This window comes from Aplysia californica, unplaced genomic scaffold, assembly GCF_000002075.1.
Source record: "Aplysia californica isolate F4 #8 unplaced genomic scaffold, AplCal3.0 scaffold00094, whole genome shotgun sequence".
Classification (NCBI taxonomy): domain Eukaryota; kingdom Metazoa; phylum Mollusca; class Gastropoda; order Aplysiida; family Aplysiidae; genus Aplysia; species Aplysia californica.
The window spans coordinates 388261-409092 of record NW_004797364.1 but is presented as its reverse complement, the minus strand read 5'-3'; the positions used below and the strand labels follow the sequence as shown (position 1 = coordinate 409092).

General features: G+C 39.8%; 1 protein-coding gene across 1 annotated transcript in view; it reads right to left on the bottom strand.

Moving 5' to 3' along the window:
• Positions 1-20832, bottom strand: part of LOC101846726 (A disintegrin and metalloproteinase with thrombospondin motifs 9) — a gene marked incomplete in the record, with an annotated part of 163321 nt that overhangs the window by 13461 nt on the left and 129028 nt on the right. Inside the window, 22 exon segments of the mRNA XM_013080651.2 lie at positions 1111-1281; positions 2172-2345; positions 2976-3140; positions 3872-4108; positions 4696-4854; positions 5170-5391; positions 6489-6656; positions 7850-8065; positions 8382-8543; positions 8847-9011; positions 10094-10307; positions 10647-10773; positions 11444-11561; positions 11915-12081; positions 13061-13159; positions 14030-14147; positions 14790-14926; positions 15589-15709; positions 16258-16321; positions 18647-18795; positions 19755-19865; positions 20505-20654. Of these exon segments, the coding sequence (XP_012936105.1) occupies positions 1111-1281; positions 2172-2345; positions 2976-3140; positions 3872-4108; positions 4696-4854; positions 5170-5391; positions 6489-6656; positions 7850-8065; positions 8382-8543; positions 8847-9011; positions 10094-10307; positions 10647-10773; positions 11444-11561; positions 11915-12081; positions 13061-13159; positions 14030-14147; positions 14790-14926; positions 15589-15709; positions 16258-16321; positions 18647-18795; positions 19755-19865; positions 20505-20654 (3414 nt within the window).

Sequence of the window (20832 nt, the reverse complement as noted above, 5' to 3'; positions counted from 1 at the left end):
ATTAGATCACTTTAAATTAGAAGCACTTTTGGAAGAAGAACCTACAACCAACAACCCTCTATAGTGAGGAATGAAGCAGTAAGAGGGAGGAGCTTCCCTTATAGCAGTTGAGAGAACACTACGAACAAGTAAACATGAGATCTAGGCCCAACCACAACATGTAAAGTTTGGTATTTATAACAAAGATCGTGCTTACTAGACAGCCTCTCACGGGGAATCATTTAGTAAATAGTGGAAAACTAGGTCCTGGAAAAGCTGGATAAGCTGTCTACAGAATGTGCTCTTAAACTCTAATGTATTGGAAAGAGTTTTACGACACTTGCAACTGCATAAGGTCATATGAGCGGGCATTAAACTGTAAGAGAAATAAGTTCTTTATAAAAGATCTCAATAAAACTCTGCTTAGCTTGTGTATAAACTTTCACCTTCCCACTCTTTGCATTTTTTGTTAGCATCATTTTTTGCTTTTATTTGTCTTTCTACTATTCTTGGTGGAACCTGCCAGTGTCAGCCTTTCCATGATAAATTACATACAGTCAGACATGCTATAGCAACCACCTGTCCAAGACAATCATCTATACAAACAAACACTTCCTACTCCCCCCATGCATTCTTTATATTGTAATGAAACTGTCCACAAAGTCCACCTGTCTAAGGCAACTGCTTTTCTCCTCGACCCAGGGTGGCTATCTTGAACAACAACTTCTGCTGTAATTAGATTCTATTAGCAACCAGTCAAAATGAAGTTGGGCTACAAGATGTAAAAGACTCCAAAATAGGTAGTCTATGAAGAGCTGATGCAGAAATTTCCTTCACTTTCACAGAAAGTTGTGAAAAAAGCCAATTATGATTGACACATTTAATAATATAGATCAGCAGCGAGATTTCAGTACTGAACACTCTGACCTCAATTTCTTTCTCAGCATCTTCCTCATTTTGACCAATTGCAAGACAAAACTTAGATCACAGCAGGAACCTCAGACCCTCCAATACTCCTATTGCACACGGCCCATCACAGACGGTCAACAGTGATAGCAACTAAACTTTTAAAATCTGTTGCATCTGTTAAGTTTGACGGTAGCGGGAATGGTCAAAGTAGTGCCTACTGACCTCACTCCACGCTCCGGTGTTCCAGATGGAAGGACACGGGAACTCGCTGCACCGCCGCTTCACCTTTGGCTTGCGGTCAGTGTCGCATAGGTGTGAGGACACACGGCTGCCAGCAGTGTCCACACACGTCACTGACCGATGCTTGCGCCCAAATCCACAGGTGCGAGAGCACTGAAGAAAGAAAGAAGATACATATTATGAGTTGTCATGAAAAGACTGAAATCTCAACATGGTGAGTTTTGCTTCCTTGGTTTTTCGGGTTTTGCTTTCTCTTACTTCACCAAACATCTCTTTCTTTGCTATTCCCACTCAAGCAGACACTTTACAGGCTCCATATGAACATATCTTTTACTCCTGAATATTTCTCCACAGTTTGAGCGGGCTCCTCCTTCTTCCTTATATTTTAAATTTGAGTTTAGTTTTAGTAAAGAGTTTTACGGCACTTGCGACACAATAAGGTCATATAAGTGCAGAAGATTAGAGGTGTTACAAGAGAGTAACAACAAACGTAAAAAAGAAGGAGGAGAGATAAGGACGATAGCTGTTTAGAGGAAAGAAGGAACAAACCACACCAGAGCACCCGCCAACCACCCACTTTAATTTGATGATGTTGAACAGCTATAATAGTCTCTAAGGCCATGACCAAGATTGAGGTGTATCAAAAACTTACCATTCTAATTAACAAGCATTTGTAACACAGCAATCGATATAATATACAGTAAGCAGGACAAAGAGGCTGGGCATAGAACACAAAGTTCTAAATCTCTCATACTCTCGAGCTATGTGAATCTGGAAAAATGAACTCCTTCTGCAACAAATTCTTGCTTTTCTAATCTGTCACAAATGTTTCACACTTCCAAAGACACAATTTAGATAGTTCAGGAGACAGAAAACATCCACCCTGTCTATCATAACTATCCAAGTTGTGTGGAAAACATACCAACAGAAAGACAGAGACACTCTATGGAGAGCCTTTCCTTCGTGGCAATAGAGATCAATTCATTTTGTGTGCATGGCAAAGACCTTGACCATGACACACCACAAGCACTGCATATACATACCTCTGACCAAGTGCCAATCTTCCAGGAATACAGAGAGCACTCCTTCCTGCTGCACTGTGTGACCATCTGTGGCTTGGTGTGGTGAGCACACATGCCCGGATCCACCAGCTTGTGTCGTTTGTCGCGGCACTGGACCTGCCTCATGCGTTCACCCTCACCGCACGTCACAGAACACTGCAACAACAAATATATTATACAAGGTGACTTAAAATTATGTTAACACTGGTGTGGAAGCAAAAAGTTAAAGACATTGATGAACTCAGGGACAGAATACAAGGTGTCATATCAAGTATTCCCAGAGAAATGTTTGTCAAGGCACTATACTGTACTTTTGATCACTGGTTTTTGTGTACTGAACATGTTAGTGACTATGTTGAGACTGTTTAGAAAATTCTTTCGTACTGTTAAAAACAAACCAATGAAACAGAAATAGAATGTTTGTTGAAACTAGTGGGATAAGAGAGAGCTAGCATTAATGATCACATTGAGTTATTTGCTAAAATATATCAGTTGTAGGTTATTCTACAAATCTTTTGTTACTGACCATGCCAATCCTTAATCAATAGTCGAGAATAAATTATTTAAATGAGCCATTATTAAGCAGAAATGTAACAATACTGGGAACAACTATAGAAAGAACATCACAGCCTGCAGTCAAGTACGTCCACCAGAAAATGAGATTAAGTCAACATGCCAGTAACGGTAATTCTCACAAAAGCGTTGGAGTCTTTGATCAGAAGGGAGAAAACGACAATAAACTGTCATTTTAATTTCATTCTAAACATTCAAGCATTGATATCTTACCCGGCTCCACTTTCCTGGGTACCACTTAGGGCAAGGACCTTTAGAACAGCGTTTCATGTTGCGGGGCTTTTTCTTCTTGCAATGTTCATAGCCAACTTCCACGCCAGCATCATCCACACAGGTCACAACACGACTGCGGACACCTTGACCACAGGTCACCGAGCACTGGAGGAGGCCACAAATGTTTAAAGCATAGTGCAACAGTCTTGAGATAGACAGTATGCTAGTTGGGGTCATTCTTACGTTTCTCCTAACCACATAAGTAATATAAAGTAAAAAATCACAAACACATTTATCAAATAAGGGTGATAATCCTAATTGTTAACTTGTGAGATATAACAAAAATTACCATAAGTTTTTTCTATGGAGACAGAGATATATTCACGGAAAACAACCGTATTATTCATTTCTTTTCGTTATCTGAGCATGTATACACGTTTCATATAATCATACTGGAGACAGACAAGAAATGTCCACCAGACAAAATCTAACCAAACTTTTTTATCTTAATAAATATAATCTAACTAGACTAAAATTACAGATATGAAAATAAAACAACAAACTCTGTCATTCTTACAAAACAGGCAACATTTATAAGCCAGTATCATCTTATAAATCTACATTCTTAACAATAAACAGTTTCTTTAGCTTACATAAGATAAGCTTATGATTATCACAACATCATTTTAAAAAACAGATAAAATCTATAAACTGGGTAATTGATAGGCAAAAAATCTTTATCAAGAAAACTCAAGGTACATAAAAAAACGCAAACAAAAATATCTACAGCATGAAACTAATACTACACTGAAAAAAATTAAAGAGAGTTAGTAAGATTTATGTTATATTACTACAGTTTTATATCTTTGAACAGCGCTACATGAAAACATTCTTACCGTTGACCATTGTCCCCTGTGCCATGTGCTGCGGTTTGTGACTCCTCTTGCTGTTGTTTTGGCCTCTGCCCTCACCTCAGTCCCTCCTTTTCCACCACATTTTCCTTTGCATTGCTGTGTGTCTGAGGGTCTGTCACGGCTGTCACAGTTAGAGTTAGCCAGGACTTCACCCGTGGACAGACGACAAGCCACTACCCGTGTTTGAACTCCATCCATGCCGCAATCCTTAGCAGTGCACTGATTTAGGAATGGAACATAAAACATGTTTTACTTTTTAAGTTTCGTGCTATTAATACTAATATCAATTAAATTATGAAGTTATATACATACACTACCCTTGAACAAGCCTTATCAAAGCCACAGTCTTTATGGGCATATTATTCCCTTTATCAGTATTACTCTACAGTACAAAGGACCCTGATTCCATTCTTCTATCAAACATTTTTTTACTTGGCCTGATCGGAAATCTTCAAGGCTATCTGCCCACCTGGCTTGGTCTTTTCGGAGATGGGCATCAAATTTAGGGTCTCTCCTCCTGGTCTTAAATTGCTGGATACAATTGAAAAGGGCATTAAACCTTTAAAAAAAAACCATGAGGACAACCATAAAGAAAAATCCCTAAATCAACAAGCGCACAAAATGTAAATTTTATCTATTGACATCACTGCAAAAAAATGAATAAAGACTCAAAATCTGAAGAAAAAGAAATGCAAGCACACATCCATGAAATACAAATAGCACTATCAGATGATCCAGTCTGATACAATATAACAGTTCTGAAATCTAAAGACAAGGGGAATACTAGAAACAATGGAAACACTCACATTTCCCCAATCCTCAGTGAGCCAGGAGGGGCACTCCCCGCTGTCACAAGTGCGGAACTCATCAGGTTTCTGAGACTTATCACACTCATCACTGGCGCCACGTTCGTCACGACACATGACATGACGTCGCTCCCAGCCCGTGCCACACGTGCTGGAACACTATGGAGGAACAGCAAGAGAAAAACTTTTGAGTCTTTGCTAGCCATATGTCTGTATACATGGAGATGAGGTGCTGAGTAAATGTTTTATATTTTTTTCAGAAATGATTAGGAAAACTGTAACAATAAAAAGAAATACGAGGATTTAATCCTGTGCGCACACAAGCATGCACCACAGATGCACACAAAGATACAAACAAAGATGCACACACACATACACACACACAAACAAACACATATATACACACACATATACACACACACACATATACACCCCCCCCCACACACACACACACACACCAACACACAGACTTACATGAGTCCAGGATCCAATCCTCCAGTGACTGGTGCCCACAACCTTATTGCTGGTGATGACAGCAACACTTAGCTCATCTGCGCTCAAACAAGTGCCTCGGTTACAGCGGATCTCCGTCTCAGGCCTGCTGGTCACATCACAGAACCGGTCATCCTGGCGCTGTTGGTTGAAGGTACACACCACAAACCTTGTCTGGATGCCCTCACCGCAGGTCACAGTACACTGAAAGGAAATACAGTAAGGAACGCAATGAGAATATAAAAATCAATATAATACAACACATTGGACTAAAATAATGTTCATACATATTCGTTTTGTTTTCGTAGAGGTTTTACGGCGCTCGCAACTGCATAAGGTCATTTGAGCGCCAGAAGATTAGAGGTGTTACAAGAGAGTAACAAACATAAAAAAGAAGAAGGGGAGATAAGGACGATAGATGTTTGATAGGAAAGAAGAAGCAAACCACACCAGAGCACCCGCCAACCACCCACATACATATTTGATGTGAGAGATCAGAGATTGTCCATCAAAGCAAGACTAGCTTTCCTAGAGTCCTTGAGAGACAAAAATCAAGTGTCTAATTTCCAGTATGGCTAATTTTATATTTGCCCCAATTTTTTCAACCTGTCAATATAAGCAATAGGAAAAGCTAATCAGTATCTGTATAGGGTCTTTAGTGTGGTTCCTTCATTCAATATTTATACCATGCACCACTACCAGCCAGAAAAGATGAAACCCTCGACTTCATATTAAGGAACAGCCATTTCTTCACTTACAAATCTCCCCAATATTGGCATATAAAACAAAATTTTAGTAATGATAATAAATGAAACCATAAAAGGTTCAGTATTGTACTTTCTGATTACGGCACTGAGGAAAGAGCACCTATCATGATAGAAGCCTCAAGTGGACCCCCTTCAAAATTACCTACACTGCCTTTGGGAGGACATTACGATAAAACAACAACAGTGACAACGTCTGAACACTCTGTCACATGTATGCCCAGACACCCGTACGCCCACATGCACACACACACACAAACACACATACACACACACACACACACACATATAGACACACACACACAAACACATAGACACACACATACACACACACACACATAGACACATACACACACACACACATAGACACATACACACACACACGCGCGCGCGCGCGCGCGCGCATGCATGCATGCACACACCCACACACGCACACACACACACACACACACACATGCATGCACGCACACACGCACACACACACACACACACACACACACACACACACACACACACACACAAACATGCTGCACTCACATCGCTCCACTCGCCCTGCCTCCAGTCTCCACAAGGCTTCAGCATACAGGTCTCCATCTTGGTGGGCTGTGCCAGGTGGGAGCACTCGCTGTCGTTGATGTGGTTGTTATTGTAGTCCATACAGCTCACATATCGGTGCTTGTTGCCTGGACCACAGGTTGCAGAGCACTGCAGAGGGGAAAAGTGAAAGGGTGAGTAATAGTCCCTTTGGGATTTTATTCAAAGAGCATTTAAAAAGAAGGTGGTGGCGATGGACTGGGCATATTCTCAGGAAGTCAGGCAGCTGCATAACAAAGAAAGTTTTGGATTGGAACCCACAGGGCAAGAGATCAAGGGGAAGACCTCGTGGAACTTGGAGAAGAATCACAAGAATCACAGAAATCGATGTACAGAAAAGTGGGAAGACATGGAATAACATCAAGAGGCTAGCCCAGGATAGAGAAAAGTGGAGGGTATTTGTCCGTGGCCTATACCCTGGTGCAGGGTGACAAAGGCAATGATGATGATTTAAAAAGCACAAAAGCTATTTTTTAAAAACATGCACACAAAAAATACTGCATGTTTCTCGAATCCAGGGAGGGGGATGTGTTATGTGTTTAATGTGGTAGTAGTACAAACTTATTACACAAGGCACTGTGCAGGGAGGACGAAGGAGAGGCAGACAGAAAAGAGATGGGAGGATAACATCCAAGAATGGACAGCCATGGAGCTGTGGGGCACACTGAGGAAAGCAGAGAGCTGAGAAGAGTGGAGCAGATTTGTTGTCACTTGTCAGAGGCGACCCAACAGATGACAAATCTACGGGAGCAGAAGAGTAGACTTTGCTTGAGGGACAAAATACAGTGTATTATCCTGGCCTTCTATCATTGACGTTCTTTTAATGAATTGCTATTGGGCGTATCTCTGCCTATTTTGCCTTTTTCTAAGGAGAGCAAACATTCGATGAATACGAGTAATTTTGCTGATTTATTTTTTTTAATTAGGACTGCTTCTCCTTTCAACAAGTCTTCAGAGAATGGCAGTTCTTTATACTGCAAAAGACTGCATTTGAGAGCTAAAACAGACAAAAATTTGGTATATCATCTCGGGAAACTGAGACAGAAAATTAGAAATTCAGTTGGATACAGATAAACAAAACACGAAAAATTAAAATCATGGATAGTTTATACAAGTTGCCATTCCCCAACTAATATCTTTTACATTTTTCGCATCGGTTAACCCAAATTATAGATCTGTTAAACACATTGTCAATCCTCGACGTGTTTGAATTATCCATGTTCGATTGCAATAGACTAGTAAAGGAAGTTGATGAGCTTTCAATCTTTGGGAAATTAGACTATAACTTTAAACTTGCAGCTCACCTCAGTCCAGCTGCCATATCTCCAGTAGGCGGCATTGGGCACAGTGTTGAGCCGCACTGTGGTCTGTGGCGGGGTGGTGGGACAGGCTCCGATGAAGCAACTTCTCTTGTCCTGGGGCCGCATGCCAGCATCGCAGACAGAATCCTCCTGGAAACTGCCACTGACACGACATTTGACCGCCCGCATACTGATGCCTTTGCCACAAGTCACGGAGCACTAGGTGGAAGGGAAAACAGGGGGTTTACTTGAATTGGAATTTCAAAGGCATTTTCAACACAGAGGAGGTCATTCAAGAGGTGGGACTTTAGGTTAACATCTGTGTCTGACAACATTAAATGAAAAGACATAAAACTCTACAAACTACTGAAGTCAGAAACAATTTTGCGGAGATCCATACCCACTCTGGGCTATTTTTGAAACAATGCACACAAAATCACACACACACACACACACACACACACACACACACACACACACACACACACAAACACACACACACACATATATATATATATAAAGATTGTATACTCACAGGCCCCCATCCGCCAGTGTACCATTCAGGGCAGCTCTTGAGATGACACTCTTTCTGTGTGGCTGGCTTCTTTTTGCTGCACACCGAGTCGTCCACTTTTTCCCCATTGCGCATGCACCACACCTTGCGCAGCTTATGACCACTGCCACATGTCACGGAGCACTAGCAATCAGAAACACAAATGTTTTGTTTGTGAAAAGTTCAAACTACCAACAAAAAAATTCAATTTCTTATGTCTTACTTTTAGTAAGAGTTTCACAGCACTTGCAACACAAGAAGGTCATATAAGTGCCAAAGATTAGACGTGTTACTAAAGAGTAACGTATAAAGAAAAGAATCAGGAGAGAAAAGGATGGTATAATTTTGATAGGGGAAAAAGGAGCAAACCACACCAGGTCATCCGCCAACCACCCATTATCTCCTTATTTTCAGCTAAAATGACACTAAAACGAGGGGCTTGCTCACCCCCTGCCAGTGTCCGGTGGTCCACTCAGCACAAGGGCCCAGGCTGCAGTGTCGGGAGGTGTTCTTGTCCTTGTCGTCACACTCACTGTTTTCCAGCTCCTTGCCCGACTCGTCCACGCACTTAGCCTGCCGCTCCTGAATGCCATTGCCACAGCTTCGGGAACACTGCACAAAGCACAAAGAGAACATCCGTCACTTTACTGATGCACTTATTACAGTCAAACTTCCAGTTTCAAAAAGAAAACGTGTCAAAATACTTTGAAACATAGACAACAAGCAAATATTACCACTCACAAGTTTTCCAAGTGTATGACTCTAATACAACAATTTAAAAAATACCATCACCATAAATAAATAATAGTAATAATAATAGATAATAGATAGCATTTGTATAGCGCATATCCCCGCTCAGCAGCAGGCTCTATGCGCTTTACACTATATTATTACCCCAGCAGACCATAGAACACTCCGAAACATTCTCAGCTTCCCGGGAAGCATACAGTGCAAGCAGCCGATTAAGCGCTCAAACACTAACAAACTGACAAGATCTTTCGCTGTCTATAGCCGGGTACCCATTCCCACCTGGGTGAAGTGAGGAAAATTCGTGTAAAGTGCCTTTCCCAAGGACACAACGTCGGGCCCTTGACGGGATTCGAACCCACGACCTTACGGTTGCGAGTCCGAGAGCCTAACCACTAGGCCACCGACTTCCAGTTCTACTCCTTTTAACTTTCTGCATGCCTACGGATTAGCATAGGGTGTTGTAAATCTATCATTTTAAAAAAACCACCAGCCAAAGCATCTAAAACCTAAAACTTTAACTCAAACAGGAATAACTGTTCAATGACTCCCATTTGCTTCTCTCCTTTTTTTCATATCTTCATTGAACGTGAACCGACACCAAACAAAATTGATGTCACGGCAAAGAAAGAACAAAATGACTCCTTTTCAGGAGGCACAGCTGAGGTAACAAGTTTGCTTTTCTGGAAGGACAAAAAAAAATTCAGACCCCACTCAGACTCGGACTGCACGTTGCTGCCTCTTGACCAAATTAATTGTGCTTTGGCCAAGAGCACTAATTTCTGTATTTTTTAAAATAAATTAAGACAATGACAAAGATACTAAAGTACAAAACCTTCATCATATTTATAATCATCAAAAGATGAATTCCAAAGGGGTCCCCCAAAACTAATGAGTCCCAGACAGTCCTTTGCCCCCAAAAGACGAGTGTCCATACAAAAACTCACTGTTGACCAGTCTGTGTAGCTCCAGAAAGTAGGAAGACAACGTCCCTGACACGGCACAAACTCATCTGGCTTTGCCCCATACACAGCCCTGCATTCTTTGTCATTGATGATCTGAGCATTCTTATAGCCTGTCTGCTTGATGCAGTGAACCAACTGGCGTCGCATGCCTGTGCCACACCGCTTTGGGCACTCTTCTTTGCTGAAGATGCGCCAGCTACACAAAAAGAAAGATAAGACAGAGACTTTTAAAAAACAATACGTCTACCTAATTCATCCTCTAAAATGGGCAACTGCAAGTTTGTACTAAAATGCAGTTACATCAGCACATTTCTTTTTTATTTCCTTTATCTCAGACTTAAGAAAAATAGTATGCAACCAGATGGCTTCTGTAGAGTCTCCTCCCATCTTTTTGTACATTATCAGGAGGGGTTACCATTCTAAAAGAACATCCTTCTACAATGGGAAAAAAGGCCTTGTGACATCATCAAATTTGTTCATACTGTGAATGATTTTGGCCGCTACTTTTCCTCAAAAGCCCTGAGTCATTACATACCTCACTTTACAGTCCAAGTTACATCGTTCAGTGAGTCTGCTCGGCTTCTGCAGTCCCTTGCATCTCTTGTTGGACACAATCAGGTTGTCATTTTCCCGGATGCACTGGATCTTACCACGCCTTTCACCTACACACATTGGGATATGGGGGTGAGTAAAGAGGTCAGTGAGAGGATATAAGCCAACTCTTAGGTCACAACCAGTAATAGAAGGCCATACATTTCATCCAGTTAAACCCATGGAGAGTGCTTAAGATTAAGGCTATATGTCGTTAAGAAGCAGATAAAAGAAAAAAAGAGGCATTGAATGTTACAAGGAGTAGACCATAACAGCTCCCATCAACCACCTGCTGAAAGAAGAAACGCTTGGAGGAGCAGGACATAATATTACTGCAAAGCACCTTACCATGGCTGTGTTTCGCTAACAAGTTCATGGTTAATGGGCAAGAAGAGGCAGTGGGATTATATCGAGTAATAAATACTACTCAAACATAAGAAAAAAACTCATTGGTGAAGAGACCCCAGTCCATATCCATTTTTTCCCTGAGAATTTTATGACACAGTTACATCCCTTGGTCAAAGAATGATGGTCTCGATTTGATTCTTTACAAAGACATCTGAAATTCAGACACTCTTGCATCCTATATTGATGTATGTGCGTATGCGCACCTCAAATAATTCCCATACAAAAAAAGACGTGTCCCTTTGGCACAGTTATATCCCTTTCACACCATATATTGAACTCATGTCATTGTCATCACAACATATTACACACCAACATGCCACCAGTTCTCCTCACCGTTACAGATGGCACTGCACTTGGTCCAGCCCTGATTCTTCCACTGCACATTCTGCCTCACAGACACCATGTAGGAATAAGTGATGTTGGGTGGGTTCAGCTTTCCAACCGACAAGACCTGGTCAGGAGAAAGGAAGAATAATTCTTCTGCATCAACTCACTTTTTTTTTTTCTTTTTTTTTTAGTAAGACAGAAATTCAGTGATGCAATGGAAACAGTCTGTCAGGGAGAGCTAACAAAATCAGAAACACTAAAAAGCAGCATGAGGAGGAGCAAATCACACTGAATTACCCACCAACTAAACACACTACAGCTGTGTAGGAAAGTAAACACTGCTCGCTGCAGGATAAACCCCCTCTTCTACAAAATTTTAACAGAATGATATTTCAAAAATGAAGAAAGAAAGAAAGAGAAAGAAAGAAAAAACGAAAGAAAGAAAGAAAGAGATATGACTGTGAAACATTGACTCACAAAGATGTTGATACTCTCCTCGATCATCATGGTGGTGTTAATTCTCTCCACATGTTCCTCTGAGCCAGTGTACTCAATGAGTGCCCCACGAACTTTGATCTTCCAAGGTTCAGTGCGAACAGTGTAGTCACCATTTAAGATGTACTTGTCCTCAGAATTTTGAAGAGCTGTGAACGATAACTTGATGTTACTCAATTTGTTGGAAAAGAAACATGGTTCTTAATAATATAGTTATTAAACAATCGGACAAAGGTGTTACGGAAGAACAACTTGCTTCAAACTAAGTCTTCATAGCATTGTTCAGGCTTTTCAAGTGTGGTGATCACATTTTTCATCTTCACTGTGATCATGCATTCAAGTACTTGCAGTAAGACGTGTATGGGAGCTGCAACCTGGCTAATTTGACACAAACTAAGTTCCTTCACAATAATGACATTAAATAATACCAACATATTTTTGTGTTGCTGCATTTTATTTCTTACAACAATTACAGCTCCATTTGAATAAATCAAGAAGATATTGCAAAAATGATAAAAACTACAGGAACACATTGAAATACTTCCCAGACATCCAATCAGTTTCATTCAAATTAGGCTCATTGCACAACATTTCAAGGGAGGAACACATGGACCTTTGTCAAAACATTACACATAAACGAAATATCCAACAAGTAAGAGACCCAAATACCATTCCAACCCCACAGGGAAGAGCCAAATTTCTGAGTGTTTGTCAAGTTTGAAAACCATCTGCGGCACAGTGTGAAGCTACTTCATACTAATAATAATAATAATGATAACTGCATTTATCTAGCACATGTTTATTGTCTACATTCTACAACATGCTCTACGTGTTTTACAACTATTATTACCCTAGCAGACCCTCTGAGAACACTCAGAATCATTCTCGGCTTCCCGGAAAGCATACAGCGCAAGCTGTGGATTTCATGCGCTCAAACACTAACCAACTGACAAGATATTTCACTGTATATAGTCAGGCACACATTTCCACCTGAGTGAAGTGAAGAAAATTCGTGTAAAATGCCTTTCCTGAGGACACAATGTCAGGCCCCTGATGGGAATTGAACCCACAACCTTACGGTTGCGAGTCTGAGAGCCTGGCCACCAACGCCACTTAAACAGAACTTACCCAGATAGTTGTCATCATCCTTGACATGTCTGACCTGGCCATACTGTCGGATGTCAATCTCTGTGGCTCCAGCGGGGATGGTCCCCACATAGTTGTAGCCTGAAACATGATGTCAAGATATCACAGTGAACATATTCCTAGTTGAAGCAAATTTTGTCAGCACTTCACAGCACTTACACAATATCTGCTGAATTTCAAATCTAGAACAAAGAATATACAACTAAAGGGGTCAAAGGGGAATTTCAAATCTAGAACAAAGAATATACAACTAAAGGGGTCAAAGGGGAATTTCAAATCTAGAACAAAGAATATACAACTAAAGGGGTCAAAGGGGAATTTCAAATCTAGAACAAAGAATATACAACAAAAGGGGCCAAATAAGAGGTCAGGAAGGTATTTGTTACTTGGGAAATCTAAAGATCTTTCCATCTGTAATCTGCAATAGGACTGCTAGTGCTTTATTCTTTTTTGCAGACATCACGGTCAGGCATTTTGTACACACTATTGCTATTCGTAAAACAGACAAACAGAAGCAGCAAAGGCATGATATAAAAACAGAAGCTACCACCGACACCCTCCAACCAGCTACTGTCACCATTAGTCGAAGTTGATGAATGACAGTAACAAGGGAAATGGAGCTACTTTAGTTACATAAAAAATCACATCCTTTTTAAATTAAAAGACACTACAGTAAAACGTGTGAAAGACAACCACCCCTTGTCAAGGACAAAAGTGGCCATCTTAGACAGTTGGCCCCCTTGAACAGTCTCATTATAGCATACAAAAAATGCGAGGGGAAGTGGTCATTTTTACAGACTATTGTATTGGACATGTGATCTTTTGAACAAGTTCAACTGTATTTACAATGGCAGGGTAATTAGAGGGGACGAAAGGATAAGACAAAAAAATACTTTTTTTTGTTAAAGAGAGAGAAATATAGAGATGATGATGATCGTGCAAGGTTTTTACCATAGATGGCATTGTTGAACATGCCAGTGACTGTGCGACAAGTGAAGTTGTCTCCACCACATATGCCACAGCGATCTCTCTTCACTGTGGAACCTAGTCTGTTGTCACAGCCAACATGCTGTGAACAAATAAACCATCAGTGAGCTATGCCATACAAAAGATTTTACAAAAACACCAAAATACTCTTGGCACACCATACTCTCAAAACAAAAAAGTGTTTTTAAAAAAGCTAGATTAACGCTTACATGGCTGTACAAGAATACTAACTTATATATAATATCTCTTATTTGTGGAAAGAACTCGAGGAGACAAGCTCTCATTATTAAGACAAAAGGCATCAAGGTGCCTCCTCCCTCTTCTCTTAAGTAAAGGCAACAGAAAAAAAACATGATCTGCCTGGCCCTCAAGATTGGACATGACAAAGCAAGAAATATATCATAGTGCAGTTCAGAAAAAAAAAGCTGTTTTGAATTTCCAATGTCATGTATCCAACAGCAACCTATTTAAAAGCCATTGTCTTATAAGTTATAAAGACTGACCACAAAATAAAAGATATCTGGGTGAGATACAGTCAGGAGGTCATATTAAAGTTTGGACAAATAAAAGCAAACAATTCAAAATTGTTGATATTACTTGTTTTGTAAACATTAAACATGTGATAACATGACTATTTTTTAGTTTAGATTGAATAATTGAATCTTGCCCTCTTCTCTTCACTTTTGTTATCATCAACACCAAGGAAAGTAATGAGAGTACACACCCAGCACTGTCCATTGACACAAACATCGTCAGTGAAAGGGCCACACTTGGTTCCATCAATGACTTTTTTGGAGAACTGGAAGTAGGTGGAACTGTTTCCTGCACTGCAGTACAGCTTACAAGCATCCTTCATGTGCACTGCACAGAGACAAATTTAGAACATTAGACATTTCAAAAGCACAGCCACCAATATAATTTATAAAGGTCTTGAGAAAAAGTAAATTGTAAAATACAAGGAAAAAATTAGAATAGCTCTGTGACCACTTAAATGAGTCCATCAGGGTGTTTCATTTCATATGGCCTTACCATAACTTACTTTTGGGAGAGGAAAAAGATTTCCAAATTCGTATGTTTTATTAATGTGGACATTTCAATGTTAATAAGTTGCATAATTCTTTAAAGGTACATTTTGAAAAGGGAGCATGATATATGATAAACTAAATTGGGAGGCTCTGTTATCTGAAACTGACCACACAGTAAAAAGCTTTTAGCTGGTCCAACAACAAAAGGGTAACACCTCACTGGGCTCCTCTCTTTCAACAAAAGACAAAAGTGTATCATGGAGAACCCTTTCTATTTCACACCTCCATTGATAGGCCTTCTTGGGCTTCTATTTTTGTTTCTAAACCTAAATTTCTAAAAATACATGAGAAGTCTTTTCTCTGACAAAAGACTCAAGCATGATGCAGAGAGAGAGAGAGAGAGAGAGAGAGAGAGAGAGAGAGAGAGAGAGAGAGAGAGAGAGAGAGAGAGAGAGAGAGAGAGAGAGAGAGATATCTCTACTGTTTTCTATTTAATACCTCCAGTGTACTTGGGTTTCCAAGTGGTGTTCTGTGGCAGATCACGGAACCTGAATTTTCTCTTCATCTCCTCACTGTCACACTGCACCTCTCGGAAGTCACGGCTGTCCACTGGACATGCCTGTTTGTAAAGGACAAAAATAAAAATAAAGTCTTATGTTCAATTTGAAAAAGACATGTATTTCTAAACGCCAAAATTTGAACAATGCTTAGTCGTAAGAAAAAAACAGTACTTGAAAACGATACCATCGATGTCACTGTTGCAATTCAAAATTTGAGCACAAAAAAAGGATCATTATGTCATATCACTGGATATATTTGTAATAATCTGGAAAAATGGTACGTCATCCAATATGGTGGTAGCGAACGTTGTCACAGGGGATAGATGTGATTTTGTCTTTTATATATTTCTTTTGAGGCTTCATTTCTTAACTTCGTTTCCATCTCACATATCAGTTTAGGAAGGCTTTTGTAGCTTTCTTTTTGCATGATTTTCCTCTAAAAAAAAGGAAAACAGGAAATCATTAAGACAACTATCATAATTTGTTCTTCCCATTACACTACTGACATTGCTCCAAAAAGAGATATCATGAGTTCCCTCTTACTACTATATCAAAAACAAAATGGTAATTGTATCTTGAGTCTCCTATTCACAGCACATTTCCTCACCTTGATGTTGCAAGATTTGTAGCGCACTCGAGGCCCCAGACAGTAGCGACCACCGTTCTCAGGACTGAGGACACAGACAGGATCAGTGCTTTTATTTTTATTTCATACTGCTCTGAGAGGACAAGGTCCAACTATAAAAATGAACAGCCTATTTAATAAGTTCAAGAGTCTCTACCAGCACCAAGACTATCATTGCTAACAAATAAATACCTCGTGTACGTTAGTATCCAAACATCTACATACTTGTACTTTTCAAATGAAATGTCCAAGGTCAGTTTCAATATTCTGGTTCATTTTAGCATTGTCTGCCTTTGTAAACAATATATCTGTGTAGTGTCATTATAAAAGTGTTCTTATCATTAATTTTATAGTAACCAATTTCTTTGTAGATAAACCAGCAGGACCTAAAAAAAAAAAGAAAAATATTGAGGGGGCTCTCGTGGCCTAGAGGTTAAGGTGTTCGCCTCTCATTCAAAGGTCCCGGGTTCGAATCCGGGTAGCGACCAAAAAATTTTCTTCTCTAAATTTGTCTCCTTTCACCTCCTTTCCTACTCTCTAGCAATGTTCTGTCGTCTGCTTTCATCTCCTCTTTCTGCCCCCCACCCCTTCACCTCCTTTGCCCCCTCCTCAGGGCTCCTGATTCTTTCTGCAGCCTTCCTACTGCTACTCATTGGCTTCTTCTTACTGCTGTCTTTCAGCCACACCCCTGATCTTCTGGTAGGAAAGATCTACACCTAGCCTTCTCGGACAAGGGCGAAAAATCTCGGAGGTCCCGTGTGCAAGTTGTGCACGTTAAAGATCCCTTGGTGGTCTAAAATCGATAAGAGTAGGCTTCGGCCGCCACCCGGGCAAAATTCAAAATTTCCTACCAACTGAAAAAGTTTAGTGTGTCCCGCGCGCTCATATGACCTTATGCAGTTGCGAGCACCGTAAAACACTTACAAAAACAAACAAACAAAAACAAGAATATTGACAAGCTTTTTTCCTGCTGTGTCATCAAGCTTGAAAATGTATTTTTTTTAAATATATACATGATGACACAATATCTCGCATAATAAATTCACTCCAAATTTTCGTATCACTCCCGACATGAAGAGCTGACTCAAGGAAAGCTCACTCCAGAAAATCTTCACTACTTATCAGTGCAACTCAAGAGAGAGCACAAGTCCCTCCTATTTACATCTCTATCTGCGTGGGTGTCATTACCTTGTCTCCCTTTACATGAACACTTTACTTAACTTAAGAAGTGAGATTTGTCATCACTCCTTGATGTCTTCATGTTCTAGTTTTAGAAATTTAATCTTCCTGACCCCAAATTCCCTAAAACAGATTTTTTCTTTTAAAAAAAAAAAATCTGTATATTGTCAACACAGATCATTTCAGGGGTTGTAAATCTGAACAAGGAATGAGCACCAGAACAAATTTCCTCCCCTTTCAACAGTTGTGAATGCGGGAGCTTTATTTATCTCTTACAGGAAAACCAGATCATATCAACATAAACACTGATTACATCATCGTGCTCTAGAGCACACTGGCCATTTGTTCCTGAATAGTCGGCACGCTAGGTGGGCAGCCATTTGATCTGCACTTTACAGCTGTTTGTATATATATTTGACGACACAGTCAGTTGTTTACTTTAAAATATTATCGTCTGTTTCTATATATACACATGTTTCTATTTTCATTTCTTGACTCTGTTATCAGAGAAAGACTTTGTAGATCTCCATCTGGGAATAACTTAATCCATTTGTGTGAAGACATGATACTTATTACCTTTATTATTTTTTTTTACTCAGCCAACAGTTTCCTATTTCTTTCTCCCAGTAACATCCCAGCCACCAAGCCCTCTTTTAACTTATCTTTTTTAATCACCATAGAGGGGTTCAGTAGAAATGACAGATAAAAATATATTGTTTGTTGTGTGACTTTCCCATCTCTGAAGAGCAAAGTGAAAAAATAAAACTGCTAAATTCTTTCATCATAAAGTAAACAAACTCATACAGCTCTTATTTTGAAAAGTCATTTTGTTTTGGGGTTTTTTCATTTAAAAAGTAACACATTCCCTTCAGTTCAAAGCATCTGACTAAATATTATCCAGAACTTCCCCCAATGTGTCCTTTGTGTGATTATGCATATGAGACAGTGGAACATCACCTTTTCCACTGTACAGCCCTAAATGACATCAGAGCAACACTTCTCCCTCCGAGACCTAACTTCGACAACACATTCTACGGAACGTTACAGCAACTGCAGCAAACCTGCACTTATCACTACATGGCATTGGACAGAAGGGCGAGAGCCCAGATGTTGCTGGATCGATAACAACAACAACAACAACTAAATATTATAACACAATTTGGCCACCAACTGTAGAGAAATCCCAACTCACACAGGGTTTTTGCACTCTCTGTACTTCATCTTCACCCCTCCTCCACAGGTCCGGGAACATGGGCCATAAGCCCTCCACAAGCCCCAGCCTCCATTCACAACCTTCGGCTTTGGATCTGGAGTTGGCACGCACTCCCCCTCAACACACACCTACCGCATCATAAAAGAAACAAAAGTCACTCGAAACCTTTTGATTACCAAAGGAAGAAAAACGTTCAGCTTTTTCCAATGATGAGTTTTTGCTGAGTTGTATAGTTTCCAGCAAGTCAGCTTATCATGGCTACCTCTTTATAGGGACCAGACTAAAAGTCAAGTAGAAGGAGCTGACCACCCAAGAGCACCCATCAACTGTTCAGGTTTTACAGGAGAGCAAAAAACTGAATGTTGTATAAAGAAATCATCATTTTCTTTACAGGAAATAAGGAAGTTATTAACAAAGTTGCATTTTTTTAAACATTGACTTGGGATGTTTGCAAAAGAGCTTGTTATCTCCGTGACATCTTTCCGGGGGGGTGTTTGGCTCTCCTGTAAAACTGTAAAAACTGCATGTAGGCCTACTGTAAGCTACCTTAAAAAATTATGGCAGATAGAAACCCCCCAATCTCCCAGTCTACTATCTTAGCAACTTAGAGATGCCCCATTACCTACATTTGTACACATATTTACTAAGCAGACACTTCTCACTTTGATGTTGTAAGTAAGTAAAGAAACATTTGGAGGTGCGCATGTACTTTTAGTTATAATTACTAAAAATAGACGGCAAAGCGCATGCCAAATTCACTCAGAGCTCTACACAAATATAGTCTACACTAAACAGCACAAGGCCTTCAAAATCACACTAAGCATAAGTGTATGAAAATCAAATATAGTCTCCAAGTGAAGGTATACAATTAAAAGGGCTGTTTTTAAATCTAACAGCAATCCATTTATAAGGTCATACTTGTTAGGCAGTACACAATTTGTTTTGATACAAAACACAATAAGACTATCACCAACAATCTTAAAGACTGAAAGAGGAAAAATATTTGTTTGTTCGAAGAAAAAAATAATACAGAAAAATTTTAGTTTGAAAAATCATCTACATGTATCAACAACAACAAGAAAAGTACCCGCTCAGCTGAACATCGAGTTCCATCAGCCCAAGGCATGTGCTTTGTTCGACATCCAGTGTGTTTGTCATTTTCGTTAGTACACCACAAACGTCGACAGATTGGATTATTCTGTGAAAGAAAATCAGAAGCTTGTGATAAGTATGGAGATATGTTGTAGACAATTAAAACAATATCTGATATAAAGCTTTTATTTTGTTTAATACACTTCTTCACTATATGCCAATGTGCTCACTTACAAAGTGATCTACAACAATATTATTAACTTAATGTTCACAAACCATAATACTGAATGAGTTTGCCTCTTTAGCTTACGCTGTAAAGATTGACCACAGTGACCATTAAACAGAGTTGAGAAAGAGTGAGACCAAAAAGTTAATGACACGGGAAAGAAAAGAAGAAATCTGATGCTCTTCCAATAAGACTTGTATCAATATGCCAGAAATGCATAACACTTGCGACAAACAAACACAAATTGAGGAACAAAAATTGTTTTAATCTAGGTTCTGTTTTAATCATATGAATCATATTGGATACTTGGTCTATTGCTAACATACTACTGATATTCAAAAGCCGGAAACCAGATTTTAAAAAATAATTACGAATGTGACTTATATGTACATCATGTCTAATGTGTCATACATTCTTTCTAAATACTATTGCCCAAACAGCTAGACATAATGACCCAGTGGGTCAGAAATTTAATGATGCAGAAATTGAAAAGGTATGAGCAGGTCCTAGACAACTTACCGTATAAGGGCAAACCACATAGCCTTCACCGAAGATCAGCTGGCATTGTTTGTTCACCGTGTACATCCAGCCTGGCTCTTTGAAGGATTTCAAGGTGTTGGTCCACTTTTTCACTCTCAGTCCATCCTGAAGACAGACTGCCAGGCCAGATCTAGGAGTTGGGAGAGTAACAAACATAGATGAAGCAGTGTGAGGCTGGGACATTATTATATTTTCAGCAGAAGAGACACATCAATACGGTTTGTGCTGTAGGGTGCAATCAAAAAGGCTTAAATCTCTCTCTCTCTCTCTCTCTCTCTCTCTCTCTCTCTCTCTCTCTCTCTCTCTC